General features: G+C 33.0%; 1 protein-coding gene across 8 annotated transcripts; it reads right to left on the reverse strand.

The window, feature by feature from the left end:
- Positions 1-4,790: 4,790 nt before the first annotated feature.
- On the reverse strand, positions 4,791-7,442 carry LOC118042406 (uncharacterized). 8 transcript variants are annotated; one of them, XM_035050059.2, is made up of 4 exons: positions 7,287-7,442; positions 6,629-6,860; positions 6,478-6,518; positions 4,791-5,019 (listed from the first exon to the last, which is right to left on the reverse strand). In XM_035050059.2, the coding sequence occupies exons 1-4, from the start codon at positions 7,341-7,343 to the stop codon at positions 4,849-4,851; spliced, it is 501 nt and encodes a 166-aa protein (XP_034905950.1). In that variant the 5' UTR covers positions 7,344-7,442; the 3' UTR covers positions 4,791-4,848. The 8 variants fall into 8 exon arrangements, with proteins under 8 accessions (XP_034905950.1, XP_034905949.1, XP_073260236.1 ...); XM_035050058.2 differs by having other exon boundaries at positions 4,791-5,022; XM_073404135.1 differs by having other exon boundaries at positions 6,478-6,521.
- Between the last annotated feature and the right edge of the window lie 4,576 nt (positions 7,443-12,018).

Below are 12,018 nucleotides of genomic sequence, written 5' to 3' on the forward strand. Positions count from 1 at the left end.
CTTGATATACAGATATATACATAGACATATATATACTAAACATATTATCATAACGTAGTAGAATACATGTCAGAGATCAGATGATACTCAAATGTGACCAGATAACACCCAAAGGTGACCAGATGACACTCAAAAGTGACCAGATGACACCCAAAGGTGACCACTATGGGATGATCAGTCGTCATAGGCTGATGCCTCTCTCACCAACTAGGTATACAGAATACTATGTGCACATAGGTTAACTACTCTCTGTTAGCATGGAGTTACTGACAAGTCCTATATCAAGGCATAATAGATATTTACATAATCATCAAAGAAACGTATATCATATCAAATAGAATTTAGTTCGACATATTGCGAGTGCAAATTCAAGAATAGATGAGTACTCGGAAAATAAACCAACATATATAGATATTCAAGAAATTAACTGGTTGTACTCATCGTATAATCAACATACATATTTATTTATAATATATGCATATTAAAGATTATCCCACTCACCCGAAAAATATAGAACTAAAAGGAATATTAGATGAAAGACCCGAAAAACCTATTGAGGATCGTTAGAAAAACCTACAATAAATATACAAAATATACTCAAAAGCAACTCAAAGCAACACAATTAAAAGATTTCAATGCATAAAAGAAAACCAGGTTTAGTCTCCTAGGTTTAGGGACTAAAACGACAATTATCCAAAATAGGGACCAAAACATAATTTTACCAAAACTGGACCAAACTATAAATACATAACCATACTGAAATTTCATCCATAAACCATCCTCAATTATGTCTAGAACGAATCAGGGACCGAACTGTAATTGTATAAAGTTTAGGGACTAAAATGTAAATTCCTAAAATTGAGGGACCAAAATAAAAATATTCCAAATCAATTATCAAACTGAGATTCATCATCATTAACCTCATAATAACACTTTCCAGAATCTCAAAATACATTTAGGGGTCAAATTGTAATTTTTCCAAAGTTTAGGGACTAAACTGAAATTTTCATAAATCAAGGACCAAAATAAAATTTGGTCATCTTCAACCTCAATGCTATTCTGTCTAGATTTTCCAGAAAGGTTAAAATAAATTTCTTAACCCATAAAAATCAATTTAAACTAATCAACTCACAAATCCTTATTTCTAACAACATAATAATCAATCACCTAACATTAAACCCTTTATAATCATAAATCAATCTTAACAATATAAACTTTCAATCTTTATAGACCCTAATCTCTTCTTTAATCACTCCATAAGCAAACTATAATCAAAAGTAATATGAAAGGGAACCACTTACTTACTACTTCCACCTTTCTTGAATCAAAAACTCAAGATCAAAAACTAAACTCTTTGGTTTGAGGAGGGGAGGGTCATGGCGGTTATAAGAATTAGAAATGAGGAAAGAAATTCTCTTGCAACTCTTCCTTAAATACCTAGGTTAACTTAGGTTGGGTTTGGGCTGACTTGGGTTTAGGTTGGGGCCAAAAGTCTGGGTCTTACAAGAACATTATCGTTTTGAGCGACATTGTTCTTCCTTCTCCTTCCCCCGGACGTGCAGCAGGGGAAGGTAGGCAGTTTTCTTCTTCTTTCTTCATTAATTCCTGTGAGCCGCTTGCCCTGCAAAAGACCCGAAACTCCACGCACCTTGATGATGAGAAATCAAGGGCACCACGCCTTGCCGCCCATGCCTACCAACCAACCTGGCATTGCCCTGCTCCTCATGCACAACAATAAAGAGGCCCCGCTCCCTTGCCCTTATAAATGGAGACTGAACGCCAGCACGCGGGGCAGGAAAAAAAGAGAGGAGAGAACGAACCGAAGAGGAAAAAAAACAAACCAAAAAGGAGAGGGATTGTGAGGGTTAGATGAAAAGGAAAACAAATCAAAAGGGAGAGAAAACCGGCTGAGAGGGACAGTGAGAGGTAAAGGAGAGTGGACCGTGAGAGATAAGGAAAAACGATACTGACACTGAAAGAGGTTGGGACTTGAAAACAACACGTCTAAACTAGAACAAAAAAAAAAAAAGGAAATGCAGCAGAAGAAGAGGAGGAGAACAGAGGAGAAGGGAAGAGCAGGAGCCTCTTTCTCCGTCGCTTGAAACAGTAACATTACTGTTTGTAGCCGCCGTCTATAAGCAACGACATCGCCACCGGCCTTCACCACAGCAATGCCAGCGAAGTAGTCTTACTAGTAGGGCACCGCCTCCTCCGCGCCAGGTAACCCTTCTTTCCCCTCATTGTTTTCTTTCGATGGTCGTGTTCCCTCCTGCATGCAGAACGATGTAGGAGGGTGAGGGGGGAAATAATTCCCCCCGTCAGTTTTGTTGCTGGGCTAGTTTGATTCTAGCCCAGTGGTGATGTTTGTTTTATTCTCTAGCCCATCAAGTTTGTTTTCTGGGCAGGCTGGTTCTGGCCCAGCCCAGATGTCTAGGTCGGGTCTAGCCCAGACATAAAAAGAGAGATTTGTTGGGTCGAGATTGGCCCAATCCCTTTTAGGGATGAGTCCGGCCCAGCCCACCTAATATTATATATTATATATTATACTATTTTTATATTATTTATATATATAGATATATAAAAAATTAAAATTTTTTTTGGAAAATCCTTTAAAAAATTGTTGATTTTCCTACATATTTTTATCAAAATTGCTTAATATTGGTTTGTATTTTTATACCGTAAAGATACACATTCAGTATTAAAAATACTTTGTTTTCGTCAAGACATCAAAAAAATATAAAATAAAATAAATGTTTTGTTTTCAAAATTCTGAAAAATCCTTAAAAAAAAAAAAATATTGATTTTCCTGCATATTTTTATCAAAATTGCTTAATACTAGTTTGTATTTTTATACCATAAAGATACAAATCCAATATTAAAATACCATGTTTTCGTCAAGACATCAAAAAAACTATAAAATAAAAAAATATATTTTGTTTTAATGCATATGGCCTAGTCTCTCCAAAATTAAAAAAAAAAAATCATCACATCATATTTTCATAACAAAAGAAATTTCAAAAACATATGTATTTGCATGCACTTTGACTTTAACAAGAAGTTTGTTAGAACCATGAGAACTAAGCCAATATTTTAAAAATTCTAAAAAATTATTTTTGTCTTCTCTTTGTATATGGGATTACAAATTTATACGTAAAACGTATTTCTGATATTAAAAATATAATTTTCATATAGACGTTGGAACAGTTAGGTTTTTACTCGACAGGATAAGGATCTCTTGACTGATGAGGATTTTTCTTGAACCATAGACAAACCTAAAACTGGAAATACAATAACACCTTAGCTTTTTATCAGATAAATCAAACAATGCAGCTTACCTTAGGTAAGGCGTATTTGGGGTGTTAATACCTTCCATTTACGCAATCAGTCCTCGTACCCGATCTCTTAGACATGTTAGGGTTCTTAGTGACCAAAATATTATGTGGCGACTCCCATTCTATTTTTCACCGATAAACAGCAAGAATTTCTTATCTCCCCATATTTGCCAGATACATTAGATATACATTTAGATTGAAGTGGAATATTTCGCCGCAACGCCGCACTCGTGCAACAATACTCAATTTATCAACATTCATGTCCTGATTCAAATTTTATTAAGAATTCTTCACTTTAAATAAACAAATCTATCCCCTTTAATTTATGACCAAAACTAGCTTTACCTTTCGTTGGCCATATACAGAGTTACCTCAATTATAAAAACTTATGAATATTATTAAATTAAAAAAAACCTAAAAGAGTCATAGAAAATATTGTTCGCACACTTACAAAACACTATAAACTTTAATAGGATTTTTTTTTTCTTTTTAAGTTTTTTTTTCTCTTGTCATCAATTTTTTTTTTTAATTTTATATTCATAAATTTCCATAATTTATTTTTTCTTGTAGACCTGCCAAACTGGTCCGATTTGAATAAATATATTTAAAATATTATTATTTCAATACTTTTTATATATTAAAAAAAAACATTAAATCAATGTAGTTTATAATATGTTTTTTTTTTTTAAGACAAACAGAGTTTAGGTTTCAAGTTTTACAAAGTTTATTTTGAAACCCAGCCTTATTCAAAGACCTTTTAATCATTGTTAATAAAAATAGTAATAATAATTTTCAATATTATTTTAATATCATTGTTATTGAGAATAGTAATGAAAAAGAGCTTTTTATACTTGAATGGTTTAATTAATTAAATTAAATAAGATTCAACGTGATTCAATGGCTTTTCAAGAGCGGAACGAAATATGTGGAATGAAACTGAAACGTTCCAGCTGAAGTTTAACCAAAAAATCCAGAACATACCAAGATTTAAAATGAGATGAATATTGTTTTTTTTTTTTTTTGAATTGGTATGGAATATTTCAGTCATTCCATATGAAAAGAAACAGAATTGACAACCTGGATTGAACTGTCGACCAGAAACAACACCCCCCACATCTCCTTCCAGAAATGAAAAGATTCACTTCCCAATCTTGTATTTGCAACTCAGGTTTATTTTTTTTTTTCAACTCAAGCCACAGACATTCAGGATCTTGACAAGGTAACGAATTAAACAGCATATCGATGGTTCAACCAAGGAGAGAACAAATCTTGGGCTGTAATATATATATAATGGGGTTGGAAAGATTAATTGTGATTCCAACCCCATTATCAGTGCAAGGTTTTATTCACTGGTCCTCTGAAAGATTTTGATCATCCTGTTACGAGGCCTTCATCTGCTGTTGCTCTTCTCTTCTGGCGTTATAACTCTCAAGGGCCTCAATTCAAATTATCCAGAAAGAAATACAAACTCAGCGTCATTCACTCCATGCATCACTAGAAGAATGCCAGCAAGTATTTACATGAACGAGTTGATCAACAATATGAGTCTAGGAAGATTCTCAAGAGCTAATGTAAAACTTGCTCCAAGCACAAAAAGCAAAACGAAGGCTACAAGTATCTTTGCCATGTACAAAAAACTGATGCCTGGGTTGGTAGCTGTCTTTGCAGGACGTGAACCATCACAACTCTGCTGAAAGTAAAAGAAGATATTAGATCATTTAGCTAAGCACACGATTTTCAAATCCCAGTAAACATTTACACGAGGGGAATAATTCATTAGCCAAAGTTTCTCTCACATAGGAAAAATTATGGCACTAAGCAGCATTATACTCGGTTCATAAATAGATCATTATCAGATTACGCCTTTAACCTCATATTCATCAAGATCAGAGTTTAGTATTCTTCTATGAATAACTGTCAAATTAAGGCAAGTTTGTGAATACAATATTGAGATGGATGGTCCTGCTACCAGTTCATTTTATATATATTTATGACATGATACATGTGCTAATATAGGCCCAAGAATATGAATTTACCAACAAAGCCAAACAATTATCACAGATATACTGGTACACAACTAGCATATAGCCGTACAAGAGTGGCAAATAACAGCCAAATGGATGTCACCCTAATAATCGGTCACATTATGTATTCCTCACAACCAATAATTTGTGCTCTAAGCACCACATTACATGATTTCTCACACTGTTGCACAGGAATCTTGCCAGTTTCTTTTCTTAATCAATCTGATATTAGTTCATCCATTATGACTGGAGAAGGCTGGTATGGGTCAAAAGAGATCAACAAAATGGTGCCATATGGATGTAGAACAGAATGAACTTGTGGATTGAAACCTACCAGTCTCTCTATATATTGGTATGGCTTTATATAGTAAGGCAGCAACTATGACTACAGATCAAATCATAGTTATTTGAAAATAAAAAGGTCTCATCAAGGCACACGGACTATTGTCTTTTGTCACATTTTTTAACCAAGCCAGTATTACAGCCTTCAAATGAAGGCACCCAGCACTTGGCCGTCTACCAACACCAAGCTATGCATAGATTGTCCTATTTCCAGTTTGATTCCATTCAAATTTCTTCTGACAGAAAGATATCAAATTAGTCTAGAATCTTGAGACAAGTAGTGGTTCAGTGCTGGGAACACATTGCCAGGCCACAATCCTATTTTTAATTAAAATAATCTTATATAATATAAATTCATTGAAATCTGAAATGCAATCATTCATCTTGACCTCTTCTGGTAAACATATTTGAAAGAAAAGCTAAAGTCAGGTTCCTATATTTGTTTTTACCCAAAAATACAGACTGGTTTCTACTACTATCTTCCATATCTCATTCATTAGCAACAGATTAAGGAATTAGAAAAACAAGTTTATCAACTCCATGGTATCGAAATAAATATTGACTCAAACAAAAAAACTCAATAGAACTTATTGAGACGTAGTTTTTCAAGTTTTGCAATGGATTATGAGTTGAAAGAAGACTATCCCAGTACCCTATATAGCGATATTGTAAATACATCCTAGTTTCTTTTATCAAACAATATATGTATATACAGCAACTTCTACTTAATGGATACGATAAAAAACAAAATTTGATGAAGACAATGTAGAAATCCATACCTGTTTTGGAATCTGCTGAAAGTGTTCTGCTTGTCTAACACCTACTTCAGAAAAGAAATCATGTTAGCAAAACCAACACTTAAGCAAACTCTACACAGCAACCACAAGAGAGGACAACAAGATAATCTACACTAAAAGAAGCTAATACCACCATAATCTAACACAGTAAATGTTTGCAACTTCCAGCCATTGCCATAATCAACAAGCACCGCATCTGGTCCAAAGCTAATGGGTTCCTCCCCATCCTTAACGGCTTCAATATGCAAAACAAAAGGTGCCCCGACATCCAACTTCCGGTTTATCAAAGACACTGCAAATCCCGCCTTGGTGCCTGCTGCAAAGCAACTCGTCTTTCCCAAACTTTTGCATATGACCTCCAAAAACTATTGGTTACAGCAGATTGTCAAATATTAATTAATGAGTTTTATTGAGAAGAAGAAGAAGAAGAATAAACACTATTAATAATAAATAAAATGAATGAACCCGTAGTTCATCTCCTAATAAATGTAAATGGGCTCCAAATCTTATCCATGCATTGACAAAAAAAAAGTTCATAATTCAGCAAATCCCATATAGGTTTTGTTAAATCAAATGCAATAAAAATTCAAATTTAAAATTGAGATTAATGGTTTTCTTTTAATTTCATTGAGAATGGTGTTCTTTTTGCTTATAAAGTGAATTAGCTCAACACTATTTCTTAAATAATAACAGGCAAAAAAAAAAACATAACACTGAGTAAAGCCAATGGATAACTTGGCAATTTAACAAGCACAACAAGACTGTATCAGAAAGATAGAGAAAGAGAGTACAGGAGGAGGAGGAGGAGGAGAATTGACTTTTGAATCTTCTTCTTCTCGTTCTGCCATGATATGAATCCAGAGGGAGAGAAGAATATCAGCTCGTGTTTTTAATACTAGGCCAATATGGGCCAACGAGCTAATACATGGGCTCAATGTATAACAAGACCATGAGCTCATGATCCATGAGACTTTTTTGGCTAAATAAATGAATTTGATTCTGTATGAAATTACTAGAAACATATATATATATATATATATATATATATATATATATATATATATATATAAAGAACTAATTAATAAATTGTTCTGAAAAAACTATATTTATTAAAAGCAAATTCATCGCCCATTACTCAAAGAAGACATGAATGACTGTAATTAAACATTAAGCTTAAGGTTGCTCTTCTCTATATATCTATCTATGCATGGCTTGTACTAGCTAGCACCGTCTCCATTCTCCTTCTCTTGACAAGCAAAACTGTAGCAGGACCTTTCCCATCATTCCCCTTGAGCACTACTAGTCCTTCCAAAGACACCATCTGTGCGGCCTTCTTCATGATCAGACTCCTTGATGAGGACGAACCAGAGTTCCCCGTTGCGCCTAAAGGAATAAATCTGCACATAGTCATCTTGATGGAGCGCTCCCACATTCCTAACCATGACGTCATTCCAGCTACTTCTTAGCGCATAGGAACTGCTGTTCTTCATGTTCCACTGCTTCAGCCTCAGTTGACTGGTGAACGTGCTATCTTTTTCATCACCAAGCCCCAGTTCTACCAATGTTACTCCTATGCCATCGCCTTGACAGATATTCGTCTTCTCATCGCCGGTTAAAAGACTTTCGCATTCATTAATTTGCCTACAAGGCATTGTGAAACGATCATGGTGTGCACTCGTATCGGTTTGGTACAACTTTTTCCTTATCCTTAGCTTGAAATCTTTATCTCCATCTTCTCCGATTAGAGCTTTTATTTCATCAGAGAAATCAAAACCCAAGTCCAGTGCCCTTGAATCACCCTTCCTTCGTTTGCTTGTCGACCTCATTCCCTCCTCCTCGTCAATATCTTCAAGTGCAAAGCGTCGTTTTCTATTAGTACGATTGATTCTTTTCTCTTTCTGTCTCCCCTCTTTCTTAACTTCATCAGCAACACTAGTCTTACAGTACTTGTTTTTCTTGACAAACCCATCAAGAATTCCAGATCCTCTCTCTTTCCTACCAGAGACCGTACCCTCCTCATCCTCAAGAATATGATGATGATCGTCGTCATCATCTTGACAGTTGTCATAACTACTTGGGCTTTTCTTGGGATATATAAACCCTTGATCCCCACTTCTCTTCTTCTTGGGTATAACAGGCAATATCACAAGTGGGTGTGTAAATTGAGCATGGCTACTACCATCACTAGAGGGGCTTGTACTTCTGGACTTGGAAGACTCTCTCTTGGCACCATTGTTCCTCATCCACAACAAACCCTTGATAATTTCCTTTTCCATCAACGTAAATGCCTCATCATTGTCGTCTGTTTCTTGTCGATACTTTTCAAACAGTTGATCAAAAGACCCATCGTCATATTCATCAATATTCATATCAGCAATGAATATATGATGATCACTTTGACCGCAACCGCACATCCGTGCCATATCTCTAGGGATATATTTGCTAAATCTCTAACTCGAAGAAACAAATCACCCAGGGACAACTCAAAACAAGCAAATCAAAGAACTGAATATGTTCGGGGTGTTATATCTGGCTGGCTGCGCACTGCATTTATATATAGGGCAATGTGCATGCGAATCCATGCACTATCCGGACTTTATTAAATAGATTTTTGTATATAATAGGGCAATGTACATGCAAATCCTTGTACTGTCTGGACTTAATTTACTAGTTTTTTTTTAATCCGTTTCATAACAGGAAGACTTTTCCACGTAACGGTGTAGGTTTGTATTTCTAATCCAACTGAAGAAAGGATTTTTTTTCTTTTTTGTTTTTTTTTTTTTTACAGTTTCCTGATTTCCAAGTTATTCAACAAGTTATATTGAAAGAAAAAGTCGGTATTTCTTCAACAAGTTATCCATGCACTATCCGGACTTTATTTTGTTTTTTCTTGTAGCAAGTGATGGGACCTCCCCTTTTTTTTTTTTTCTTCTTTTTTTTTTATCGTGGATGTCCGAGTAAGCTTATACGTACCTTAACTAACCCTCAAGATCCTGAAATTAACAACTAAGTAATTCCCTTGATTGCCAGTCATTCCCTCAGTATATTATAATGACATTTACTAACATAATTTTCTATCACTTTATTTATTGGTAAACACTGACAAAAAAAATATTTTGTATGTACTAAGAGATTCGTAGTGGGAAAATAAAAAAGTCAAATAATACGATAATGTATGACTTTTACAGATAACATTATTGATGTAATTAACCACACAATAAAGTACATCTGTAAATATGTTGACAAAAAAATTTTCTCGGTAAATATTGAGGGAATTACATGGGATAGTACAATGAGATTAAAAAAAAAACAAATTGTATAGTCATGTGATATTTTTACCGATAAAATAACTAATGAAATTATTGGTCTTGTTGGTCATGCCATTGATAATAATTAATTTATAATCTGACAATCGACCTCTTCTTCCTCTCCTCTATTTTTCTTTCTTTCTTATGTATATTTTTCTATAACAAACAACCAACCTCCCCTCCAATCTCAATACAATTCAATCTCTTGCAATAACTTTGACCACCGTAATACTCAATTTATCAACAACCATATCCTAATTCAAATTTTATTAAATATTCTTCATTTTAAATAATCAAATCTACCCACTTTAATTTATGACTAAAACCAGTTTTACCTTTCGTTGGCCATATACAAAGTTGCCTCAATTATAAAAACTTATGAATATTATTAAATTAAAAGAAACCTAAAAGAGTCATGGAAAATATTGTTCACTCACTTACAAAGCACTATAAATTTTAATAGGTTTTTTCTTTTTAAGTTTTTTTTTTCTCTTATCATCAATTTTTTTAAAATTTTATATTCATAAGTTTCCATAATTTCCATAATTTTTTTTTAACTCGCCAAATTGGTTCGATTTTAATAAATATATTTAAAATATTATTATTTCAATACTTTTTTATATAAAAAAAACATTAAATCAATGTCGTTTATAATTTATTTTATTTTTTTTTAAGAAAAACAGAGTTTAGGTTTCAAGTTTTACAAAGTTTATTTTGAAACCCAGCCTTGTTCAAAGACCAGATTGACGGGTCATCATGTTAACCAAACAAACTTAGATTAGTTTTAAAACTAGTTAGATGACCCGCGGCATTTTTTTTTTTGTATAAAAAATATCAAAAAAACTAAGATCTAAAAGTATTAGGTCTTTCTGCAAAGTTATACCCAAGAGTCTTGGGTTTGGCTACAATGTCTAACCTAAGAGTAATATTTATAATATTAGTAATAATATTAAACTTGTATGATCCAAATTTAAGTGGGTTTGGCTGCAATATCAAACTTAATAGCCTTGGATGTGGGTCTGGCTATAAAGTCGTATCATAAAAGTATGATAATCAAATAGATTAAGTAAAAAAAAAAACATAAAAAAAAAACCAACATGATGAAAAAGAAAAAAAATCTGAACTAACTGGGTTAACCGTTCAAATCAGGTTAACCCGTCAAATATTGGATTCGTGTCGTGAAAGTTTGATAACTAAATAGAAAAAAAAATTGACGGGTTAACCTAAAATTAACTGGGCTAACCTGTTAAACCCGGGATCCGTGTCATGAAAGTTTTAATAACTAAATAGAAGAAAATTAAACATTAACAAACTAAAATAAACAAAAACAATTAATTAAAAAGGAAAAAAAACAAAAACAAACAAAAAGCATCGGTTTTCATTATAGACTGCACTCTACAGTCCATAGTCAATGTCATAACAAAGGCAACAAAGCAAAAGAAAAAAAAAAGAAAGAAAAAAACTAATTGGGTTAAAAGAAAAAAAAAACCTATAGGAAGAAAAAAAAAACTAATGAAGAAAAACAAAAAAAAAATCTAAATTAACTGGGTAACCTGTCAAACCTGAGATCCGTTTCATGAAAGTTTGATAACTAAATAAAAAGAATTTTAATATCAACAAACTAAATTAAAAAATTTAGTTAGAAAGGGAAAAACAAAGAAGAAAAAACCTATACAGAGAAAAAAACTAATGAAAAAAAAGAAAACAAATCTGAATTAACCGGACTAACCTATCAAACATGAGATCCATGTCATGAAAGTCTTATAACTAAATAGAAAAAAAAAATTAACATAAACAAACCAAATTTTAAAAAAAAAATGTAAAAAAAAAAAAAAACGCATAAGCCTTTTCACTATAGACTGCACTGTGCAATCCAGAGTCAAAGACATAAAAACAACAAAAATAAATAAAAGCACCAGTCGATAACTAAATAAAAAAAAATTAATATTAATGAACTAAATTAAACAAAAAAATATTAATTAAGAAGAAAAAAAAAACCTATAAGAAGAAAAAACTAATGAAGAAAAAGGGGAAAAAATCTAAATTAACTAGTTTAACCCTTCAAACCAAGTTAACCCATCAAACCTTGGATTTACATCATGAAAGTTTGATAACTAAATATAAAAAAACAATTGACGGGTTAACCCACAATTAACTCAGTTAACCTGTGAAACCACATTAACCCGTCAAACTCAGGATATGTGTAATGAAAGTC

This window comes from Populus alba, chromosome 13, assembly GCF_005239225.2.
Source record: "Populus alba chromosome 13, ASM523922v2, whole genome shotgun sequence".
NCBI classification, from domain to species: domain Eukaryota; kingdom Viridiplantae; phylum Streptophyta; class Magnoliopsida; order Malpighiales; family Salicaceae; genus Populus; species Populus alba.